The sequence below is a fragment of the Notolabrus celidotus genome, chromosome 1 (assembly GCF_009762535.1).
Source record: "Notolabrus celidotus isolate fNotCel1 chromosome 1, fNotCel1.pri, whole genome shotgun sequence".
NCBI lineage: Eukaryota > Metazoa > Chordata > Actinopteri > Labriformes > Labridae > Notolabrus > Notolabrus celidotus.
Window position 1 is genome coordinate 4047096 of NC_048272.1, and position 26694 is coordinate 4073789.

The following is a 26694-nucleotide window of genomic DNA, read 5'->3' on the forward strand; positions in this document are numbered from 1 at the left end:
TTCAAACCAACTCATGATTCATAATTAACACCCTATTTGTTCCAAATAAGTGCTTATGTCAGGATTTACTGCAGTCAGCTGTTGGCTTAGAAAGGTTCAGTGGCAAACTGTTACATGACATTAAAGCACATTCAAATGTGTTCAAGATCATGCAGCTTTTAAACTATTATCATTTCTCCATAACTGATTGCAAAATAGTCAATACATAGATGCAAACCTGTCACTTCTACAGAGGCTGAAAAGATGCACAGCAAACGATGCCAGCAGCAGGTTTGCCATGCCCAAACCGGCTGCTGATGAAAACTTACTTAGGATCAAAAATAGTTTTTTAAAAATCAATATGTTAAGGCATTAAATCGCAATCAAATGGAACACCAAGGTTTTCTCTGCTGAATAAACTTTCCATGATAAATGCCACTCTTCACAAGTATATTTCAGGATCATTTGGCAAGGGTGAGAAAAATAAACCATAAATAATTAGTTGGGTTAGCTGTATTTTTCTTTGCACAGAGCTGTACTACATTAGAAATCATACAACCATGATAAAATCTCAAACAGGACAAAAGCAAGATCAGACAATCCTTTAGGTGTGTGAAAATGTGTCTCAAAGGGAAGGAAGTATGAGGTAGTGACTAAAATGACTAAAAGCAGCTTACAACAGATTTTTGAAAGAAGCTTGAGTTAGATTTTTGTTCTGCCTTCTTGTAATGATGTGCAGGGAAACACTTGATCATCATTTTCTTTATGCAGGAACATGAGATTTACTGCAGTCCTATAGAATTGTGCCCATGTGATGTTCTGACTCAGCCATTAACTACATAATGTTAAGACATGCTGAGTAAAAACACAAAGAGACATTCATTCAACTGTAACATCCTGTCAATAACCAGCCTGCTGCTGGGTTTAAGGCTCAGCTAGCCTGAGACATGACATTTTGATTGAAGCTGCAAGTGGATTTTATGAGATCTGGTGCAGAAAGCTTTGACCTTTATCGTGTTGTCAAGCAAAATAAGTATGATTTATCTTGCTTGGAATGGCAGAAGGAATTTAGTCTCATCAGTTTGACCTGCTGGACTGCATGTGATCAATTCTAATAGAATTAATGGAAAGTGAAATTGACAAAAAAGTCAAACAGCTGTTTAGTAAATGTCAATGGAGGAAGACAAACATCTGTGAAGTGCTCCTGGGCTGTTTTTTCAGAGATTTACACAGATCCCATAAGGTAAGTTGGTATTGAGAGAGTCTGTTTTAGACACAAGCAGGTGCAAAATAAAAACAGAATGTTTGAGAAAGCATGACTAAGATGAAAAGCAGCATTAAGACTGTGATATAACAAAGTTAGATTAGGTTGCACAATAATGATCGTGGACAGTAAAGTCGACCAAAATGAACCGTAGATCAAACTCACCACAAACCCAGTTCACCTCCAGGGTGAACAGGGTTATAAGTAGAAGACAGCTTTAAAGCACCATAAGAAATCACTATATTTGAACTCTCTATTTACAGTACTTGACCTGGACATGTGAATCAGACTTGTGTAGCAGAAAACAAACCTTGATGTGATGTAGAGATGAGAATGAAAGAGCAGCATGGAGCAAAGATCAAACCTGCCTGATCAAAATACGTCTATACACAAGACAACGACACGCAACTTCCTGGGTTGAAGAAGGAGAGTTATCTTCAAGGGTGAGAGATAAACAGTGACCTCTGAAATTTACATGAACACATAAACAACTTTCAAACAAGGTCATTAGTGCCTGATGAGACTTACACAATGCACTGCAAACAAATCACACCAAACACTTTTTTGGTGAAATGTTAATATGAAATATTTGGTCATCTGTCTGTTAAGGATTGCACATTTGTCTGCCATAAAATCCAAAATATTCAGCCTGTACCTTCTTGTCTGGTTCATCTATGTTTGAAAAAAACATTCATGTCTTCACAGTTTTCTTGGCAGAGTGGCTCAGATGCTCATCTTTTGCTTCTTGTTCAGCAGGCTGGTAATTTTAAGACCACACAAGAAGCCAGCACAAATTAAACTCTCCCCTTAAACCAGACATTTTTTAATTAATCTGGCCTGAGTAACAGGGGATTAATATTGATTATGAAAAAACATAATAAGAAATCCTGTGAAAGAATGACTTCTTTGTGCTGTGGTGTGGTGCAAACTGATGTGGCCCAGTTGTAGATCATGCTATACAGTGCAGCAGGGATAGCCTGAGAGGTATTTCCCCTTATTGTGTTGGCCCATTGCCCAGAAAGGAGGCAGCTATATTCCCAGACTAGTGTGTTAAAGTTCATGGCTGCAGTCTGCCTGTCTGGGTGGTATCACAGTGCCTTTACATATATGCACACACACACAAACACGCATGCACACATGCACACACATGCACGCCCACACACACTCACTGATGTTTTATGTGTATGTGGCCAGAGGTGCAGATGAATGAGTGAGTATGTGTTTTACCTCACTCAGCAGCCTGCTAAGGATGGTGTAATTATGGAAAGCTTTCTATGGTGTTTGAATGATTATGTTTGCTACACTGTCACCCTTAAATGCATTAAATAAGTGGCTTCTGTTTGTTGTGTATTCTAAGTCCTGTCAGTGAAGTACTTTAACTTGTTTTGAGATGTTATGAATGGGTTATAAGCTGGGGGCCATTTAGAAAATGTAATTATATAAAATTGAAAAATTACTTCAACTATTTTGTTAAACATCCAATTGACAATGTTTTCTTGCTTTGATAAGGTTTGCATGTTAGCTAACATTTTATTGAAGACTTTTCTTTCATTATTTAACCAAACTATTTATACTGGTTGTTTATTACTTAAACATCCAACAGTTCATTCACAAACATGTAAACTGTTCATGACTCACATTAAAGCTCCTGTGAGGAACTTTGTAGGCATCCCCTGTGCACAAAGATAAATCTCTTATGTAAATGTAATGCAATCTTATGTAAACTTTTTCTAATTATCTTGTTTACCTTTGTAGGTAATTAAGAAGCATCACTGCTATTTTCAGACTATTTCATAACCAGTTTAAAACTCCTCTCAGCTTTTAAGCATCTTTTTCCCATTACTGTGTTGCTGCTACACTTCATTGCTATCTATCACATCCAGCTATTTCATTTTATATATTTCTAGAGGCTTTCAATCGCAACCTTTCATTTACAACTCAAACTTCTGGCTCAGTACTTTAAATGTGTACACATTACTTTTGCTAACATTTTTGTATACCATTTATCAGTCACTCCATTTTTCATCACTTGAAATAGCATTTCAAAATGTTAATCCCTCCTTTTAGCCATATAGTTCAAATGTTTAGCTACTGCTTAAAATGTTAGTTTGTTAGTGCCAGCTAATGCAAGTGTTATTAAAAAGTGCTAACTGTTTCAACTGTTTTACTACTTAAACCATTTTTTTAAAATTAAGGTAATGCTATTGTTTTGTTGCATTATCAATTACTTTAATCTATACACTTTTATCATCTCTTGATTAACTGTTTCAATCTCTCTATTTGCTCTCATACTAGTCTCAATGTTCTGTCAACTGTGGAGCTCTTTTATGTGGTTAGTTCCTGTAGTAACTCAGCAGCAAAACACAAATATGTGAGGCCTGTACACTTAACATTCATTTCTTAAATGCTAAATTTAATTTAAGTGAATTAATCGCTCAATCAAAGTGTTGCGATTATTTCAGTATCTAACTGCTCTGCAACCGCACTAAAAAAGACTGGCCCAGAGTACTGTACTACTTATAATTATCATTTTCCCCTTCTGCATAACTCTTTGAGATTGCTGTTCATGTTGTTCACAGTTCAGCATACACTACTCAGACACTTGTTTGTGATGCTTTGGACGTGTTCAGACACCAAAAGCTGTTTGTATGCGGTAAACTAACAGTTTTTGAGGTGTGCTAACAACATTTGCCAAATGCCCAACAGCTGCTTATGAGCACACAGGATATGAGGATGTGGTAATGAAGGTAAAATAGAGCAATCAAATTACTGGATAATGATTTTCATTGCCATACGAGGTAATTTAATAAGATTGTGCAAAAACACTTTCATGTCATGAATTACAAAAAATGTGTTTAAGGTGTGGTACAGGGTCCCTGAATAGATTAAGAGCACATCTGGACACCAAATGTGCTCTGTCATATGAAAGACAATGTTTCATTATGGCTGCATACGATGTCTGTCCACCAGTATGACAACGTTCATGTGAAAGAGGGACTGTCTTTGTTCATGAAGTTGTATGCAATAGCTGCAAGCCTGATGTATGTAAGGATTTATTAGACAGTCAGTGTAATTAGAACCAATATAAGAGCTATTGTATATGAAACTGACTTTATGTCTGGTTTACATTTTTGCAGAGTTGTTCTGCTGTATGTAAAAAAAAGTTGACCTTTATACTGGTATAAACCCTCAATCTCCACACTTGGCTTTGAATTAAAATCACTCCAATCAGGAGTATATAAAACACAGGTAAACACATTTTATTTTCATTCTTTATAAGATAGCACATCTCATAGTCTTTGAAAGACGTTTAAATAAAGCGAGGTGTTCATATATGCCTATCATCTAGATCTTCAAATGATGATGTCCTTCCTTGTGCTTTGTATGTATGACAGCATATTGCACTCATTTGTCAACTCAAACATTCATGCATATCAAAAAATCATTGGTCCTTTTTATTTCTTTACTGAGGTTCCTTTGGTGTTACTTGGCAGTTTTCATTAATGTAATATTTCCCTTTTTAAAACAGTCAGAAAAATGAGACAATAACAGACTGGTATTGTGCTTTTAAGTAATGACAAAGTAATGACATAAAAAGATAATGTTTCCTATGTGTATGAATGTAACATGTATTTTAATGGTGGCAGTTAACACATTGCTTAGGAGTAACCAACATTTTTAAAGAAACAAAAATTATGATTACTCCTGATTATTATCATGAGGACAAAGTAGAGATTCAGGCAAACCAATGGCTATTGAGCAGCAGTCTAGACATCACAAGCAAACACTTGGCACAGTGTCACGACTAGGTCATCTGATGTCTGCTGGCTTGAATAATGAGCAGCCATGATGTCATGGGAAGCAGGTGTAAATAGTTAGAGAGCTGCAGCTGTTCAACGTTTCAACATAATTGCTGGTGTCCGTCAGCAGCAACGCTTACCTAAAGATTGGACGGATCATATTTCCTTTTTATCACTTACATATGGTGGTAGGACCAAAATGGACTTGCAATAGAAAGGCATTACAACTGCTGGGTTTGCCCATGTGAGAATTATTTTAAGGCAGAAAGTGAAGCATAATCAAGAGAGTGCCCAATTTGAGTAAGATTGGTTGCTGCTAGGTGTCAACTAAACATCACTCTGGCTAATGTGAGTCACAGATCTTGAATTATTTAGATATCCACCCTTTGGTTGAGGCTTTAAGGCCTAAGTTAAATATTTTCCATCAGTTGTTTAAGAAAGTGAAAATGTAATATATTCTAGACTCGTTACACGAAAACTAAAATGGTCAGAGCATTTTCAAATTTTCATTTTGATAATCATGTCCTACAGCTCAAAAAATACTCCATCTCAAAATCTTAGAATATTTAATTATGAGTAATTTATATTCAGTTAGGACACAAAACAACAACTCTTTCTCATGTTTCTAAATTTTGCATCCGAGATGCATCACGGACATAGATGATGGACTCAATGATGGAAAGGGAAGTTTAAAACAAATACACTGTAAAACATTATAGCCCCAATTAGTTATATCCATTAACATTTTTTTAACTCAAAGAGCCTGACGAAGTTTTAGACTTTGAACTAGGCTATATGAGCTTCCCAATGTAAAAATTGCAAGAATGAATTGTTTGGATGATTTAGATATTTCGTCATACCTGAACATGTTCAATGAAATAGCTTTTTTCAAGTTCTAAGTTTAAAAAATAAAAGAACAAAAGAAGCGGGAATAGGGGCTGTTGATATAAGTTAATATGTATTTATTTAGATTAATTTATTTTCTCTCTATTATGTTCTTTTACACTTACCCTTTGGCTGTAGGAGGATGCATGTAGTGCTGTTGATAGTTTAGTGAATGGAAAAGGTTGGAGGCTTTTAAGTTAAGACAATTCTTCTTCGTCCACAATCCTGCCCACAACCCTTTGGGTTTGATTCCTTTTACATTTGTATCATATGAAAATTTTTTTTTAAAAGGGTGCACAATATTATTTTCTTTGTGAAGCTATCCCTGTTTTACCTGATACTAGCTAGTTTGCATGGTCAATAATGCTAGCTTGAAAACCACAATGTTGGTGGTTTGTGGATTTTAACATAGCCGACTGGTAGACATACTTACAATCATTGGTCAAAATAACTGATGCAGCTAAGTTAAAATAAATTAGAAACAGAAATGATCCTAGCTTATAAAAACAAGTAAAAGCAAATTAGTCAAGTTATTTTACCTTGAGAAAAACTTGAAATTTACATTGAAACAACAGAGAAATGTGTTTGTTCAAGTAGGTAAGACAAGTTTTATAAATGCAATAAAACTATATAATTCATCGTTTAAACATGCTGTATAAAGTTGAATCAATGAAATATAAAAATTGAATTAACATTCATAACTTAAACTACAATATTGTGACAACTAGTGCATTATAGTTAAATCAACTTTTTGAACTTTCATTTTGGATTTAAGACAACGCTAGTTTTGAAGTTGAATGAACTTACATTTTCAAGGCAGCAGGGGAACTTACATTTCCAAGTTAAACCAGCTTGAAATTTCTTACAGTGTATAAGAAGATTAATTGGATCATGCTTAAAATAGTGACAGACAGATGATTTTTTAAAAAATGTTGTGTGAAGTTGACAAACATTTAATGTTTAGAGTACAGTGAGGGAGTGTGAGTGCAAGTATGGGACATAAAGGGAAATGGGCGTGCATGTGTGCGCATGTGTGTGTGTGTGTGTGTGTGTGTGTGTGTGTGTGTGTGTGTGTGTGTGTGTGTGTGTGTGTGTGTGTGTGTGCGTGTGCGTTTATCCAGGGACATATGTTCTATTAGAAGATTCTTCCAGATGATTTTTAAAGAGATGAATAAGCAACATTTGATTGAGTGAGTTTGGCGCGACTCTTCAGTCTTGACTAGAAAAGTAATTTCAGTCAGAGTGGAGCCAACAGATTTTGATGCTGGTTTGTGGTTGAAGAACGACCCAACTATTTTAGCCCAGACAAAACAACAATGGGTTGTATTTTTATGTGTGTATCAGTCGCAGCAGAAACCCTAACAGTAAAGGGTGAACATAGGAATAGGCTGGAGGCCAACAGAACAATTTTTCTTTGTTAAGCTGAAAAGATTTAATCCCAGGTTAGAGGAGGTTTCTCATTAGACCAGACCAAAAAGTCCCAAGTGAGGAAGGTAGATTTGCTGTGTTGTGGCTGTGTAGATTCCCGCCATAATTGTTGATGCTATGTAAGGAAACAAGACTTTTTTTTGTAGAAGTTCCCCAGCTGAGTTGCATTTAGGCTGAGGTTGAGGTTGTTTTGCAGACAAACAGCTGGAGATGTTAACCAGGCAGCACAGATTCATGTCTAAACCAAACCATGTCTAAACTATTTTATACAGTCTATGGTCTAGACCTGGGTATCAGGAAGGAAAAGAGAGAAAGAGTGAAGTGCCTGTAACTCTGCAAAATGTTTATGTTTTGTCATCTGTTGATAAATGTAGAAAGGAGATCAAATTAGAAACCTTCCTCATGATAAATGATGAAGCCTCTCTGGTGGAAACACTGAGTGTACACATTCAGAGATCCTCATGTCAACTTTTGTTGGAGGGTGGTGGCTGGAGGAGAATTAAAGGCTTTGAAAAAGTCTGGGAGAGAGAAAAGGAAGACTGAGATGAAAGAGGGCATTTTAAAGAAAGAATTCAATAATTTGTGAAATTTGCTTAGTCACCTTCTTGCTTGCTAATACCACTCCCATATTAGTACTGTGTATGGAAGCAAACAGCTACCTGGCTTAGAACAAATTATGGAAAGTCTATGCTAACTTCAGCCGATACTTAATAACCTGCTGATACCATGATAATAATACAAAATTAACAATTATTTAACAGATGTAATCTATGTAGTTAACCCTTGTGTATGTGAAATACTTCAGTATCATAGTTTTATTGTTAGTTAGACCTTCACCACAGTAATCCTTACAGAAAAAAACAAGCTGGGTACTTAAAAACAAGCTAGGCTAACATTAGCAGCAGCTCTGCTCACATCGTCTCTCTCCTTCCTGTCTGCCCAAGATTCTTAACACGAAACAATGTTATTTCATATTTTTCCCTATTTAATCTTCCACACGTTAAACCGAACAAAAAAAAGCCAAAGAGTTTCAATCAAATTAAAAATAGACTGCTAACATTTTGCTAGCTCTGATGAGTGCTACAGACTTTGCTAACGTGATATAGTTTTTCTTCTTTGTTGCTGTTATACATTAACAGCTAATGGCAGTCAGAATATATTACCAGGGAGTAGACCCCAGTTATTTGTGAAGGTGTTGCTTTAATAGTACCAGAATGGTGCATTAACTGGCAGCAATCCTGTATTTTAAGCTACTGTTAGGGTATTTTGCAAGCGGCAACCTCCGGTCTCAAACTATGAAGCCCATGAGGAAGTGTTATAAACTGCAATTCATGGAGAATCCGCTTGAGGCTGGCTGCAGAAACACAGGAAACCACATACACACCAATTCAAAAAAGACGATCTTTGAAGCATTAATAAACATGTTAACAGCCTGGTTCAAAAAATGGCTTGGCTCTATGTAGCTAATTTCTCTATCGGCACACACTGAACAAGGGGTTCATTTTTTTCTACGGTTCACAAGATATTAAGATTACAAGTTTTTGCCCAAATAAGGACATGACTGACTTGACTCCCGGACGGGAGCACATAGCTGTTGGCTAGGAGGCTCAAACACCGCCCCTTTACATCACAATATACCTGGTTGAGTTCCGCATTTCCAATATGGCTGCCGCCGTCGATTGGCTTCAAAACAGCTCTCAGGAATAGATGGGTGACGTCACGGATACTACGTCCATTTTTATACCGTCTATGGTATTTTGTTAACTTGCCAGCCAGCCTGTCCAAGCATAGACTGTATAAAATATGGACGTAGTATCCGTGATGTCACCCATCTGTTTCTGAAGCGCTGTTTAGAGACCAATTGGCGGCGGCAGCCATATTGCTTCTGTCGAGCCAGTGTGACGTAAAGAGGCGGAGTTTGAGCCTCCTAGCCAACAGCTACAGTGTTCCCACAGGCAGTTGTGCCTCTCATTGGAAGACTAGTAATCTCAATATCTTCGAAATTGCAGCGTTAGAAAAAAACTCACCCCCTCACAGTGAGAGGACATCGAGAAATGAGTTATCCAGACTACACTCGTCTTTTGTACCAGGCTGTAAACATGTTTATTTCTGCTGTAAAGATCAGCTTTTTCCCATTCATGTGTATGTGACTTCCTGTACTTCTGGAGCCAGCCTCAAGCAGATCCTCGATGAACTGCAGCTTTTACTTCCACATTGGACTCATATTTTTAGACCGGAGGTTGCCGCTTGGTCCCAAGTCTTTCTGCTTAGCTATTCTTACAGGATTCTGGTTGCAGCTTATTTTCTATTATAAAAAACAAGAGTGATATAGATTTTCTTATCTAATTCTCAGCATCTGAAAAAATATTTTAAAATTTTTAATCTGCACCTATGTGACAGTGTGTCCTGACGGTGACAAGAGCAGCTAAAAGCCAACTTTTTAGAATTTATGTGACATACAGTTGACAATGGCAGTGATAATGATTGTGGGCTATGTGTGAATGTGTGAATGGTTGAATGGGGCATTGTCCATTTACAGTTAAAACAGTACTTTAGATTTTGTGAAATTCAGTGTGTTACACCTGCTTCTATAAACACATTTACAGGCAGATTCACCCTTGACTTAAAAACACTTTGACACCAGATGCTAAAAATTCTTTGCGCATGAAGCAGATGCAACATCCTCATTGCTTTGGTGGTGTTGCCGAGTGCTAATCATTAAGTTTCATCCTTTGATTTTCCTGCAGCTCATTAATGAAAACTCCTTTTTTGATGACCTGATGGAACTAAATTGTTAAATGATGTACTTTAGCTTTTTTTTGCCACATGGTCATAATAAGTGATAACAGGACTGCAGCTTCTCATCAACACTAAAGGTTCAATGCACTTGACTATTAAACATTTTCACACCATAAAACAGTTGGTGAATGCATCCTGTGGTTACCAAAGAATATGTAGATCTCAGGAAATGAGTCAGACATTTGAGCTATAAAGTTCCCTCTTAACAGTGCAGTTTAGCAAATAATTTTCAGCTCAAGGTTCACTTTGAGTTTTTGAAGCTTCCAGCCACATCTCTCCTCCTTAGCAAACTGGACTTTTATGGAGGGCCATGGGATTTGGTTCAAAGCTTTGTTGAAACTAAGTTGTTGAACTTTGCTTTGTTCTCATTCATGTAAGAGAGCCGTTTTTGAATTTACCCTTGTAAGGCTTTTTTTGGTTGAGTTTTTTCTATTTCAGTTAAGTCTTCATTCCAGGGAACACATCTTTCTGATTTAATTGCATACTGAGATACTTATATCTCCCTTCATGACCTATAGACAAGTGTTTGGGCTACAGAAAACTCTGTTTACTTAAGAATAAATCATTTATCCTTTGCATCTGTAAATTTGCTTTTCATGGGAACTGATGACCACAGAGAGGTTGCGTCACTATTAAAACGTTGAACTATTTCCTCATAGCCCCGCACTGTTTGATTGGAGCGGATACATTTGGAGACGGGGGTCTGAACAAATACTGCTGCATGAGTGAGCATGCATTTTACTGCCTGTATTATTGTTACTTAAATGTTCCTGAACTTTAGCCTACATAATAATAAATAAGTTCACTTGTTCTTTGTTTTAGAATACTGAAAGATGGACAAATTAGACATACCATCAGGCTACTGAAAACTGCCAAATGTGGCCAAATTCTGGCAGAATGCCAATGCCTTTCGCCAACTAGGCATTATATAGATATTTTCCGGTCTTTAATGACTTTTAGTGAATGAGTGCTTCAATTACTTTCTGCCATCATCTAAATTTTCCAGTGTCTAGGTTTCTATCAATGAGGCATGTGCTGTCCTGTTCATAATCACCACCCCCTGCAGCAGCATGAGGGCCTCAAACTTGCACTGTCCCGCTTCTCAACTTCTGACAGACAAATACCAACTTGTAATGTAAAATTAAAACCATAAAGTGAGCACAGAAATCATGTTTCACCGTCTGTAGAAGAAAGAGCTTGTGGCTGAAAATAATGTTTTTTTTCTGGACAGATGCAATGGAGAAGCAACATTAATAAAAATGTTGTATTCTATCAGGGAATATAATTAAAGAAGACAGAGCTGCTTGTAGTCTTAAAATGTATTTCCACACAAAGGTTTTGGGTTTTATGTTTCTACAAATCACATTTTTCTTACAATTTCATCAAGACAGCATGGAAAAAGCTTTAGCATGACCGTTACAGTCCTCTGTTTGAACTTAACCTGTGCTCAGTGCTGCCTTCACTTCTCACACGACGTGCTGCAGCAGGCAGGTTTATCTTTAAACCAGATAATGACCCATAGCAAACAAGAGGGAGTAGATTGCTGGTAAACTTCTCAGTCTAATCTATTTGAGATCCAGCTGCCAAAACCTTGAATTACCACCATGAAGCCAACACCAAATTATATCAGACTGCAAGTTTTCATAATTTCAAAAAGGTTTCAAATGTTACTGAACACAAAGGCCCTGTGTTATGAAGCTGGATTAGAAAAGATAGTATAACTGTTTAACTGTGCTCAGTCAAGCCTCTTTTAAATCCAGGACATGGACTGAAATCAAGAAAGAGGCTGTTCTTTTTAATTCAATGCTGATCCGGCTAACTCAGGAACTTCTTGTGAAAAGGCAGGAAAATAACAGCAAGACAAAGCATAACATGCAAAACAAACAATCCCGCCTTTTTGGTTTTATTAAAATAATTTCAAGATTTACAGGTAATCCAAACCAGCACTGCACTGAAGTCTTGCAAAAGAAAATGAAAAACATCAGTGAAATTCAATTTAAAAACACCCCTTAAGCAGAGTCTTCATAGAGATCCAATCTTGATCTGCTTCCCTTGTGATGGAAAAACAAAGTGTGAAATACTCAACTCTCAAATGATGTAAATGTTGGTCCATTTCTACATGAAAAACTGTTCATCTGTTGAAAAAGAAAAAGCCATGGCCTCTGGCTGCACAGTGCAGCAGGATCCTCCATAAAGACAGCTGCATTTGACTCTTATTTCAGTTCAACACACATGTCCAAACCAGTTGGTCTTAAATTGAATCTTCCACCCTCCGGAAAACGGCGAGGAAATTCTTCCCTCCATTCCGCTGTACTTTCTTTCCTTCCTCTGTGCAGGTACCCAAACGACTTATGATGACATCACCAACCTGTCAAAATAAGATGAAACAAAATCATCATCAAAATAGAAGTTGTTATATTAAAATTATGTTACTTACTGAACTTTTGGGTTACTCTCCAAAGACTATTACTGCTCTGATGTCTCATCAGTTCAACTTTCCACTAGCTGAGCAAACTGTCAAGCCAACAACCCTCTTCAAATGTTGAATGCTATCAAATTTCTTCATCCTAGTTTTTATTTTTTAACAGAATTCATAAATTACCTACCTTGTCACCTTTATCAATCCACTTATCTTAATCTTGGTAACAAAGTAAATCAGCACTTCTTCTGGTTGTGCTGTCATGGCAAACCATCTAAAAGTGATTCACAAACAATCACATATCTGACGATGGATGTGTTTCATTCAAGCCATTTGTTTCAATGTAGTGCATTAACTGTATGATCCCTTGATTTCTTATATATGATAAACATAAAAAATGTTTTTAACTTGAGTTTGACATCTTTTCTTTCACATAAAAATAGGCCACATCTGACCCCCCCCCCCCCCCTACTATTGATGACTGGATTGAAATAATATATCAAATTAATATTCTGGAAAGGCTTTCATTCTCCCTCAAGGTTCAAAAGGAAAGATTTGATAGAATCTGGTCCAAATGGACAGAATATATTAAACATGTGAGGCCAGATTTCATCTGACTGAATGTTGTGAAGGAGTGAAGATATGGTTAATTTCTATTTTATCTTTGGCTTGCTCTTTATTTGATGTTTGCAATCTCTTCCATCTATACCCTTTAAATGTAATCTTCCCATGTTCTGTTGTATGTCTTAAGTTCCCTAAAAAAAAAAATAATTGAAGAGCTAAATTGCTGTAGAACTATCAAGTATGTTTTGCCTACTATACATGTTACATTCTTCTGTAGAATAACTACTGACTGTAAAGTGTTTGCTTTTCCTCAATAAAGGAAGAATAAAAAAAAACCATATGCTTTACACAGGCATTAAAAGCTGCACATCAACATACCAGTTCTTCATCAGAGATACGTGCAAACAGTGGATGTTCAGTGAAGTGTTTCACCATCCAGAGGTGCACTTCCTCAACATCTGTGATGGTGTACACCAAACCCTGACGTGACCAGACAAACACAGAGGGATTATTAACACAGTTCTGAGAAAACAATGAGTTAACAACGTTTCTCTGTTGGCTGAACCTTGATGAATGTAAACAGATGAAAATGTAAACCTGCTGCTTTTATCAAAAAGACATAGATCATAATGATTACACAAACTGATGATTTTCATTTTTAACATTACAGCTTCAGAGTGAGGTGATTTATTTCACCACCATTGCAGAGCAATGGTCAAGATATAAATAACCCACAGACAACACAGAGGGTAATCACCTATGTCAATGTAGTTTGCTTTTGCAGAATGGACAGATAACATTACTAGAACAGGGCTTTCCTAGAAAACTCAGCAATGGCACAGATTTCCACATCGATGCATATCTGATCGTATGTTTTTTTTCATTCAAAGAAGTCATGGCGGTTAAGAGATGGTGTGACTGATGTCGGTTTCAGGTGGAGTCTCATTCAAAAAGGCATTAACAATGAGCTGTGATTAATTTTTCTACGAAACTGCCTCTTTAACTGAGCACTTTTTGACAGCCTCCCCACCCCACCAGCGTAATTATGGCAGCGTGCCAATGCTTAAGGCCCTTCTAGAGCTTACACACTCACACACATACACATACACACATGCATCAATGCACACCCCAGAGGAAAAACGATAAAGCCAAATTTAGGCACAAGCCTTTCATTGTTCCCAAAAACCTCCATCGGCGCTCACGCCCTGTTCCTGTGTCCCTCTGTTGCTCTGACAGGCAGCAGCTGGGTGTGTGCACAAGTCAACCGTTTAAAGGAAACACTGTTTGCTCAATTCTAGTTCAGTGAATTGGTGGATTTCTGTACATGGTAATTGATTGGCTAAGATGATAAGGGGGAGGAAATCAATAAGATGAACTTAGCTTATTTTATGTTAATTAGATGATAGCAAAAGAACAAATCTCTGATACAGTTAGAAAAAATACAATTTTTTAAAGCAGAAGGCAGGTGAAACTCTAATTTTTTGAATTTTTAATGAAATTCATTAGTAGAGTCAGTTTTGTGTTCACCCATCTCACAACCTACATGCTGGATCAGGAGAGTAAAGGAAGAAAGGAAGGCCTGCTTGCTTCTTTCTGTGGATGGTTGTAAATGAAAAATGCAATAATCTTATTTATGTTGCACCTAAACTAATTCCCACCAGACAATTTCATCAAGATCAAGCTGAACCCCCGACTTTACGACACCCAGGATAATCATAACTGGTTTAAAGTAATAGAAACAATCCAGAGTGGGTTTTTTTTATCTTTAGTCCAACATTACACCGAGGAGGAAAAATCTTTAAGCACTCAGTGTGATGAAAAATGTGAGGATTCTTAGGGATGCTGCACTAAGAGTCAGCTTTTCATTCTTTAAAAAATTAATGGATTGGTTTACACATAGGACATCACATAGGATAACTTTCAAAATAATGCGAAATCCCTTAATCAAGAGACACCTTAAATAGTATTGAAGGAAATCTGTTTTTTAGAAGGCTTGGAGAAGTAGCAGTGTATTATGTAAGGGATTATGTGGATATGTAATTTAGAATCCTGTCAGGGTGAACAGAACCCGACACAAAGCTAAATGTTATTGTCCAACCCTGAAGAATTCTACTTTACATGTCACAACTTTTAACTCTGCTGCTATTATCACCACCCCTTATGGTTTAAGTAACCTTGTAGTGATCTGCAACTTAGAGGATCCTCTCAACAGCTCTGCTGCTGTTTGCAGGACAGGGTCATGCTCCACTTTTCCCTAACATAGATCCCCACAGCTCCTCGGGCTGCTCTCACATCGGTGCTATATAACTGTAACATAAACTGATTGTTAAGACCAACCTGAGATAGAAACTAACGTTTTTGCCACAAGGTCAACAGGCAGTGGTGCAGTGTTAATTTTGGTGGCTATTTTAGATGGAAAATGCCTGTTAGTTTAAGTCCCATTTTAGTCTTTTCAGCCCTTTAGAGTTTTAGTCTAGTTTTAGTCGGTGGAAACTCAAAACATTTTAGTCTTTGATTTTTGCTGAAACATCTTCACTCTTTAAATAATTCATGTAGTCGATCAGATATTGGTTACAGGGTTATACCAAGTGTTAAAATCATCAACATTTCACTCTTTTAACACCTTTGCTTTTGTAATATCTTAAGTTAAATAATTCAGCCTGTCCCTACAAAAAAATCAAAAGAAAACCTTCATGATGTGACCACTGTGACTGTATTTTGATTCTCTTGATTCACAGAAAAATTCCATGAAAGGACTGTATGCACATTTACTACGGTCCTTGAATGCACCTGCAGAGACAGGCGCACTGGACAGACAGTCAGTTCACAGCACTCTGAAATGCATCTGAATCTTTCAACAAGGAGTTGATCCAAACTTACTAAATGTGTCTGATGTTTCACCAAACTGGATTAAATCAAGCTGTCATTCCACCACGGTGCAAGACTGAACGCTTCAGGCGCTCCTTTGTGCCCACCGCCATCAGACTGTTAAACAGTAACTGAGGCCACAGACTGCACCATGCTAACCACTGACACCCCCCCACCCCCCATCAACAGATCCATACCATCCCTGCTCTGTCTGTCACACTCCATCATCTCATCCCGAACTCTCTCTGTTGACTGCTGCTGGCGTTATAATGCATAATATACTATATTATAATTATCTTGCCATATTATATGACGTTATATTACATTATTATTCTAACTACAACTCATGGTCATATTACATACCCATATTATTTTTATTTATTGCTTAATTTGTCATTACCAACCATAATCACACCATGTCAACCTGTCACTAGTGAATTTTTTTAATACTGCCTGTAATTACTTCTATTTAATTTAAATTCCATTTGTAACATTGTATATATCTAAATTGTATTCTAGCTTTATTTATCTATTTTTATTTTTACTTATTATATTTTTATTTTTACTTATTGAAACTTCTTTCTTGATTGTATTTATGTCTGGGTTGCTGTAACAACAGAATTTCCCCCCAGGGATCAATAAAGTAACATCTTATCTTTATCTTTAGACGCGGAGTTTCTTAAGGTGATAGCGGCAACTCAATTTCATTGTACAATGTACAATGACAATACAAATATATTCTATTCTAAACAGATGTCCCCTGGTTGTGTCTTTGTCATTAATGCACACCGGGGGTAAAAATCCTCAATGAAGATGAGACAGATGCATGGAGGTGAGGAGAGCTGGTTCATGAAGCACACCTGCTGCAGGTAGAGACCAAGCTAACACTGTGGCCCTCAGATAATAACTCAGCCTGTCACAGGAAGTCATCACTTTTATCTTTAAAGATTAGACGCACAGCAGGGGAAACATGGATTCTTAATGTCTGACTATCTGCCACTTAAGTTTTCATCATGTGTGTGATAGGGTTGTCCCTGGCTTTGCTTTTGAGTTGAGCATTTATTACTGTTGATATGGGGATTTGACCAATCAGAGTCATGTATCTAATTTTTTGTATAAGCAGTTATTCTTTTTCATCCTGTAGAAAGAGCATATATTGCAGGCCTGTCTGTATTTGGCAAGGAATTCAAATTGTTTTGCTCTTCTTGAAGTTTCTTTTACTTTTTGAAAGTATTTTAGTGAAGATAATGTTCTCATGCAAACAGAGGATTTAAAGATTGACAGTGTCATAAACCCCTGAGACACATAGTTATTTGTGATTTTAGGCGATACACATAAAGACAGCCTTGTCATGTCAAAGAAATAGTCCAAACTCATAGTATTAAATGTAAGAATCACATAACAAGTTTAAGGCACACTTGCAACAAGTGGATTTATACACATACCCCAACTCTCAGTGTGTAGGCGTACTCTGCCAACAGTGTGGTGCTGATGATCCTCCATTTGTGCTTGGTCTTCTTAAAGTGAGGGTCAGGGAAGAGGAAGAACATCTTACTGAGCTACATGACAAAAACAGATAGACAGTACAGTTAGCACAAAGTGAGAAAAACCTGTTCTTTTTAAGTCTTATTACTTCCCACACATGATATCAAACTTGCCTCCATGACTTTTGTGGTAAGATTGAAAAACTGTAGATTGCAAAACTGGAATTTCCCTCCTTGATTTTTCTTTCCATAAAGTTCCCTGTGTCTCAGTCTTTGACAGGAGTTCAAGTGAAGGCTTCATTGATATCAGTCAGGCTGATACGTTAAAAACCATCCCTGTAGCTTTTTATTAGTTAAAATAAATAATGTCAAGTATAGACACAAAGATGAGGGTTTGATCACTGGGGATTGCCGGAGCCTCAGGGGATGTGTCAGTGCTGATGGAAGATGGAAAAAATTTCACACTCTGAAATATTTTTGGGTTACAAAACATACTAAGAGGATGGGGGAAAAAAGTATATCAGGCCTTTAGAATATGCTGTTTCAACACTTAAATCACATCATGCATGTGAGAAGGATTGGGACTTGATTTTGAGCACTTGTCTGGGTGGTCGCTTTTTATTTTTCAGCTTTGAAAATCCTGGTGGAGACAGTTAAGGGAGACAACTAAAGTCGAGCAAGCTGGAGACTATCCATCTCTTGTAAATGAATAGAAGTCAAAAGCTGCGGTCAAAGCCTGATAATAGAAAAGCCAGCCAAACTCCTCTAATATCAAAAGAGTCTGTTAGAGTCCAACACTTTCAATCTCAGCTTGGCTAGAGGCCTGAACTTAGGCTGTACAATAATTAATCTGTTACAATATATTAAAATAAAATTAAGAAGCATAAAATAAATGTGTGTGTTTTTACTGTAAACAATAATTAAATGCATATTCTATATGTAAGGGAGTGTTGCCGCAGTAACTCTTTCATTTCTCTGTTTATACTCAGTCGGGGGCATCTAAGGTGAAGACTTTTTTATTCAGGGTACCTAAATTTACCCTGGTACACTAAGCCCACTGTGTAATCTAATGAGAGTTTTAACAAGTCATAGATTACCGCAGCTAATTGGAACGGATAAATGCACTGCTCTATACTCAGCTGATGCGATGCCTTGCGTGTCAGTCAATGACCCCATTGTTGGGAAATCCTGGATTTATTGAGCAATCCGTATAAATTAATACAGTCCATATGTTAAACATGAGGAAAGTAATTAAGTTTCAGTCAGAAACATTCGAGCTGTTATTCTTATTGCCTTGGCTGCGCCAGGACAGTCTGTCAGCTTTCACTGAAGGTTATTAAAGGCCACATCAGATGAGCTGTTAGAGGACCACAGGCTTTTTTCCTATACTAGCTGCTATTTATATTGAACGTGCTTTGTATTAATTGTCCATGTATGGTAGTACATAAATGGAACAGAAATGGTCAGTGCAGCCAAAAAATGTACACCTAGCTGTACTGAGGCCAGAGGATTTAGTTTTTAAAGATGTGGATGACCTGTTTTTACTATAAATGACAATTAACTCCAACAAATGATGGCGATGGCTGCCATTTTCAGAGGCTGTTACAACCACAGCACAGTGTTTCTGTATTTTTTTTAAGACCACATTCAAAATGACCACAATGACCAAACTGAAACAGAGGAGAAACAGAGCCAATCCCAAGAAACAGACTCCTCAATTGCGTTGTTATGCGTTGTTATGCTTGTCATACTACTGAAGTGTAGCTAGTTGCTAAGGCGCCGAGTGACAACATCCAATGAGAACAAAGTATTCATTAAATATGATTAACATGTGCAAATGCCTTGCAATGAGGGAACGCACACACAAAACCTGTCCTTACCTAAAGTTCATATGCACCGCAAAGCCATAAGAACTGGGGTCTGGATTTTGGACTGAACAATAAAACACATTTTAATTTACCTTTATGAGGGTACAAGAAGTACTGACGCTGTGGTAATCCAATCAACAGTTGAAATGTTTTTTTGAAGTTATTATTGGAAGTGTTTAGGAGAAGAGAGTAGGGTATGATGTCCGCAATTAGTAAGGTCTGTTGCATAAATATACAGGACTGTATATTCTATGTATCCTCTTTATTCTTGGGGGAGCTACTGTAGAATTATTTATTGATGCAGCTTTCTGTTAAATAGCGAAAGTAGAGATATATTACACATTTAAAAAATAATATAGTATAATTTTCAAGTGCAATTATCTGTGAGGACGAGCAAAAATGCCTAATTAGATTTTCTCAGAAATTAAAAATACACAAACACAAAACCAAATAGCCTCATCTACACAATACAACAATTTCAAGCAAAGATGATGTCACATCAGACTGTTGCATTACATTAACGCACACTGGACCGAATAACTGCCTTTTATATTGCATATTTCTGCTAGACTTTGCTCTCACCATCATCTTGCACCTTCCTGCACACATGTCCAGCTCTACATTGCAACTTTTGTAGCTATTTTGATCATGTCAAGTTCAGTTTTGTATTGTTTTGAATAATTTCATCTTAGTCTATTTAAGATTATTTGATTGTAATAGTAGGCTACTGCTGTGAAATTGCTTTTTGATAATATTTTTTTTTCTTTTGTACTTCTAAACTTTATCTAGATGGTATGAAAACTACGGTGGCCCTGAGAGCTCACAGCACTGCAACTAAGAAAACACATGCAAAAAGACAAAACACAAGCAAATTAAGAAAACATCTTCATCAATTGGACAACACATGCGCAGCATGATGGACACGTCCAGACACGCTTGATGTTGACTCAGATTTTGAGTCACAGCGCTATTAAGGTTCTCTTACCGTCAGTGGTTTTGGAAAATGAGATAAAAAAGTAAGTGTTTTTTATTTATTTTAACATTGTGATCGCATGATTCAGCCTATTGCAGTGATCTGCTGTTAAACTACAAGCATGTCCGTATGTGTGCATCACTTTTAAGTGTCCTCTGGAAACACTTCCGTTGTGTTGTGGTCTTTGCATCATGTTTTTCTAATGTGTTGTGTTGTGGTCTTTGCAGCACGTTTTTCTAATGTGTTGTTTTGTGGTCTTTGCAGCGTGTTTTTCTAATGTGTTGTGTTGTGGTCTTTGCATCATGTTTTTCTAATGTGTTGTGTTGTGGTCTTTGCAGCGTGTTTTTCTAATGTGTTGTGTTGTGGTCTTTGCAGCGTGTTTTTCTAATGTGTTGTGTTGTGGTCTTTGCAGCGTTTTTTTCTAATGTGTTGTGTTGTGGTCTTTGCAGCGCGTTTTTCTAATGTGTTGTGTTGTGGTCTTTGCACCGCGTTTTCTAAATGCTGCTCATGTGTTGTCAAATTGATGAAGATGTTTTCTTAATTTGCTTGTGTTTTGTCTTTTTGCATGTGTTTTCTTAAGTTGCAGTGCTGTGAGCTCTCAGGGCCACCGTAGAAAACACTATTACACACACCCACACCCACTTGTTACAAAGATCCAAACCCACCTGTCCTTTAGAGAAGAAGTTGGGGAGGTATTTCATGGCATTCCCGCGAAGGCAGGCGATGTTCTGGTACTTCCCTGGCTCAGAGGTACGTAGTGACTGAATTCGATCCTGAACATAATCAGATACTTTCAATCGGATCTCGAGGCCCAGCATGAGCTTGTCTGGGAATAGTGGAGATAACTCCACTAAGGGAAGTAGAGACGAAAATCAAAGCAAAACAATGAAACACAAAGTCGGCATTTGGCTGAAATACATGTTTGAAAACTTGAAGTTAAATCAGTACCTAAAAGCCCCCCATATCCACATCCAATGTCTGCAAACTCAACCCTGTGGGACTCTTTATCAGAGGGACTGCCAGTGAACACGTCTGGATACAGCTCGGACCAGTCCATCTTCTCAGGACAGACAGGACTAAGATCAGCAAAAGGACCAATTATTGAAAATCATCAAAGCAACAGACAGTGTTGAGAAGATACACTTATGGTACTGAAGAGTTTTGTTATTCCTGCCTCTGTATTCAAGAAATACCAAAGTATGTTACCTCTAACAAATATCTTAAACTACTAAATTCATATCCATATCACATGTGTACATTTGCATTCAACAAGTGTAACAAAATGCTACATGTATTGTATTTTGTATTAAACTCAGACACATTGACATCACTCACTAATCAAACGAGTGATAAGCCATCGGGTTAGCGTGGGCTCGCTGTCTGTAGTAGCGCTTCTGTGGCATTGACGAACTCATGTTGGATTCAAATACAGGTGTTAATCCAAAACACGCTCAGGTATGTCACGTTAGTATAAGTTAAACACACGTATCTACTTCTGTACTTAAAACTCGTAGTGAGAGCCAGACACGCATGCTGGAAGTTGGTATATGGTGAGTCGCGGAATGATTACGTCATCAGAAGGCGTGTTTTGAGTTGTTCAGCTTGGTTGCCAGGTTTGTCGAAAGTGAGCAATCTTTAGCTTGCTCCATGACAAATGTTTCTACCTCTACATCAGATATTTAAGCTTCCAAAATGTAAAAGCAGATTCTTAAAATTATATCCACAGTTAAAGTTTACCAAGAGCAAAAGTGTCCGCTCACGTAGACTCACCTATGTTAGCATTTGAGGGTAAAAACCCCCGCTTTATACTGTAGCTCCAAATGCTGTTTTATATTCTGTGGTGGTTTTTGGTTTCATGATGCTGCACGGCATGTGATCTGTTCAACAGAGGTTTTGCATCCTCATCTTTCAGTGCAGAATTAAAACAAAATGTATTTCACAACAGTTAAAATCCCTTCTTCTTCTGGACCTGTTGTTTTGTTTTGTTGTGTTTTCCTTTTTTTTTTTTTTTTGTCTGTTTGTTTACAACAGTGGTGTCCAAACATTTTTCAAAGAGGGCCAATGGCTCCTACTGAGACTTAGTAATCATAAAAGTTATATATAAACTCTATTTAATAACTTTTTTTTCTCCCCATAATAAATCAGTAACTAGGGAGTCCTCAGTTCTCTACAAGCCACATAAACATTGCAAACTTTATCTTCTTCTGGAGGAAAATGTTTTTCATTAGGGTCGGGCAATGTTGGAAAAATATTGTCTCATTATTTTTCTATGGCTGGATCACGATCTGGATTTCATAACCCTTCTTTTTCATGTTGTTTTTAAGACTTTCCTGACCAGCAGTCAACATTTTTAGAACAAAATAATTTGTTTTGAACAATTTTTAAGCACCAAATTTGTCCTTTTCTGCACAATTTCATAATTTTGATCTTGTCTTGTGTCCTCTTTTGTGTCTTATGAACTTTCAGTGTTCATCAAGAACATTTTCACATCATGATAAAAACATTACTTTGAAAACCTGTCAGCTTTAAGAGTTCTTGTGTTTCTTCTTTATTGCCGCCTTGCAGAATTCCCAGTAGTGATGACTTAGAATATGATTAGTTTCTTTGTTATAAATAACATGTTTTAAGATGGAAGCTTGGGGCCATAAATAAATGGATCTGGGGCCGCAATTGGCCCCCGGGCCATACTTTGGACATGCCTGGTTTACAGTGTTACAATGTCATTTAGCAGACGCTTTTATCCAAAGCGTCGTACATACGAGAACAAGAACAACACAAGCAATGATCTAGACAAGAGGAAACAAGCACTCTTGCACTTAATCATATTATTTTAGCCTGTACATATTAGTCATGCCTACTTGTTGTTCTTTTGTATTTATAGCTGATGTTATTGTTATTATTTTTATTTTATTTTTATTTGTAGGTCTTATTCTTATTCTTATGCCTTGTACAAAGAGAGCACAGTTTGCCAAAGTCAAATTCCTTGTGTGTTCAAGCATACCCGGCCAATAAAGCTGATTCTGATTCTGATTCTGATTCTGACAAGATCAGTAAGAGTAACAAAGTGCTTCAAGTCAATTTGGGTACAGGTACTGCCAAGCAGTGTAAAGGCAATGCACTAAAGTAAATAAGGATTTTTTTTTTTAATAAAATAAGGAACATCTACAATGAAGCAACCAAACCATTTAAGACCTTCCAGTATCATCATCAACAATTAACCTCACCACAATAATGACCAAAGTACCAAGTGCTGGGTCACTAAAGAGCTGAACACAGATTCCCAGAGTAGAGCAGGACAGTGCGAGTCAACTGTAGCTGGAAGACATGATCTGCCTGTCTGTTTGTTTTGGTTTTTATTCTGTTTGCTTCTTGTTAATCTATGTTTGTATGTTACTGCAGAAATTACAATAAAAATTTGATCACAAAAAAAAAAAAAAAGATCAGAGAAAACACTGGCAATATACCTAATCTGAGCCCCTAGATATGTTCATCTCATTACCTTCGTCTTGTTATTATAAATCAGCCTCTGGGTTGGGCTCTAGTGCTGGGCGATACCACACTTTTATGATTCAATACGATACCGAATACTTTTTTGGCAATTTATTCGATACCCGATACCGATGCTGATACTTTCAGGGATTTTAAAAACAATAATAAAATGCATTCAACAACTTTAATATGTAAATCCTTCGGTGTCCATTTTTTAAACAATAAAATAAATATAGAAAAGCACATAAATAATAAATCATTAACATCCTTTATGTTGGAGCCATGAGGGATTCAAGTGTTTATATTATGTTATTTTGTGGTTTAGGGTAGGATATTGTTACATACTTTTTGTGGTGTTATTTGTGTTGTTTGTTTACAATATGGTTTATTGTGGGATCAGTTAGTTAGGTTATTTACGGGTCATGTGTTAGGGGCGGGGATATTGAGTTCATTTAGGCCACCTGTGTTCTTTTGTTTTGCAGGTAGAGAGAGGGGGTGAGCTGTACAAAACTTCTGAGTAAGATAACCTAAAAGAATCAGAAGTGACACATGCGCTTTTATTTCACATTTATTAATTAATATCAATATTTCATTAGAGTAATCGATATTCAAATGAGTAACATGTGAGAATCGCTATATCCATACCACAGAATCGATACACCCACCACTACTGGCAATGTACCTAATTTGAGCCTGCACTAAACTGATTATTCTCAAAGTTGCACCACATCCTGAAATAAGTGTCAGTTGTAGTTGGGGACATAACTATCATGCCGTTCCCTCAAAATATCAAATCACCCCACTCTCCCCTTACTTTTTGTTGAAAGTGTGTTATGGTCCTGATTTTTGTTATTTGCCCTAACTCTCTCTCTCTCTGCCTGCAGGTTGCATGGGTAGGGGTGGGGCCGGTCTCCTCAGGAGTGAGGCTCATCAGGCACACCTGTCCCTGATTTTCTCATCAGCACTGGCTTCTTAAGCTGCCACCAAACACTCCTCCAGTGCCAGATTATTTCCTCTAGCCGCATGCTCCATGTCCCATTGTAGCCTTGCTCCTGAGGAGATTCAAGCCACGTTTTCTGTGAACTTATCTCGAGTGTTTTCCAGAGGATTGATTCCTAGTTTTTTTGTTTGTGAGTTTTTTGATAGAACCTTTTCCCCCTTTTTGGGTGATTTTGTGTTACTCCTAGTTTTGTACTTTTTCTCAGTTGTTTTTACCCGCAAGGCGCTTTAGTTGAACCTTGGTTTTTTGCTTAATAAATAATTTTTTCTCTGTACTCTGCGTTTGGGTCCTGGTCCTTTGCTCAAGCCGTAACAAAGTGTGGATCTTTATTTTGAGTAAAGTCAGTTCCATGATTTTTCTATCATCTTCTGTCACTTACAACATATATTAATGCATTTGGGACCTGTATGCGGCCATAGGCAAGTCTGCAAACCCTCTTTTTATTTTCTGAAGCCACAATATCAACCCCTGCCCTGAAAATATCACATATTTCCCCAGCTGATAATCTCAAGGCAAGTTTGATTTGCTCTGTGCTGGCTGAAACTTCACATCATGTTTTTTTAGTGTCCTAACAGTTATACAGCCAGTGATCATTTTCCCAGTGTTGTCTGTAAAATTGAAATGCTGCAGCTCCCTCCAGGTGTCTTCTGAGTCAACTCTAATATCCTTCTCTTCTCACTGTGTCAAGACTGTGGTGACACATTATGTTTTTCTTCTGCTGCAAGGCTTTATGAGACTGCTTTATATCCATAGATGCACAGAGGAGCTGCATTTCAGTGTTAGCCTGTGACCTAAAGTTATTATGCCAATGCATTTTTTAAGTTAAGTTTTGGAAATATGTAAAAAAAAAAAAAAACAGGATGTGAATGGATTTTCAATAAACTCAAACTAATTTGTATTTTTGAATGTTAATGGATTGTTTACAAGAATTGACTTGAATCAAATAGGAAAGTAATCTTAATACTTAAGATACTATTACTTCATCATGAGACATATAATCTCCCTATTTGGGTCCATACATTACCAAAGCATCTGTTTTTACTGAATAAATCTACATATCCAAGAATACTGCATGGACATATCAGCCAAATATATATTTGAACCTTTATCATTTACACACATTACATTAAAAGTATACTATATAGGCACATGCTGAAATTTAAGGAGGAGGGGTGACCTGAGGGTAAAAACGTTCACAATATTCCCATCTGAAAATTCTAATCTGAAAGGAATAAGAGACTTATTAATTTGAGTGTTTTGAATAATATCACAGCAGAGGGGTCATGTAGAACATTTGAACTGAGAAGAAGAACAAAGTCTTCAACAAATAAAACAAATAATCTACCAATGAGATCATGAGGTCACTTGACCAGGTGAAGATCTTCGATATCAACTTTTGACACGTTCATGTTTATCATGTCATTTATTTTTTTAAACTTTATTTTATTTTAGAAAACAGTTATAGAACAGCACATGAACATACATGAACATTTTCAGGGGCATTTCTAGTATGTGAGTCCTCCCTCTTAGTCACTTTCCTGACAGTTCAGTTACTTGTTGTTCTCACTTTCAGTGTATGTGGTCCATTTTCTCCTGTTCTTGTCGTGGGTTTGTCATCTGAGCTTTAGTTGGTATGTCAGCTTTTCCATTATATAGATATCCTGAATGTTTTCAAACCAGTAATCTTTCTTCTGTTTTCTTTTCTTTGTACTGGTTTCTGGTTATAGCTTTTTTACTGGCTATGAGTAGAACTTTATTCAGATACCCGTCTTTTCCTTGAACAGTATCATGTCATTTATTTCACTAATTTGAGATACTTCAAACCCAAACAGGAGAAATGTGTAAATAAATTTACATTTATTGCTCGATCAATC

At 37.0% G+C, this 26694-nt stretch overlaps 1 protein-coding gene across 1 annotated transcript; it reads right to left on the reverse strand.

The window, feature by feature from the left end:
* Positions 1–12023: 12023 nt before the first annotated feature.
* Positions 12024–21905, reverse strand: mettl1 (methyltransferase like 1). The gene is made up of 6 exons (XM_034693000.1): positions 21667–21905; positions 21280–21407; positions 20997–21181; positions 17452–17565; positions 13517–13618; positions 12024–12523 (listed from the first exon to the last, which is right to left on the reverse strand). Exons 1-6 carry the CDS (start codon positions 21744–21746, stop codon positions 12407–12409), a joined length of 726 nt encoding a protein of 241 aa, XP_034548891.1. The 5' UTR covers positions 21747–21905; the 3' UTR covers positions 12024–12406.
* Between the last annotated feature and the right edge of the window lie 4789 nt (positions 21906–26694).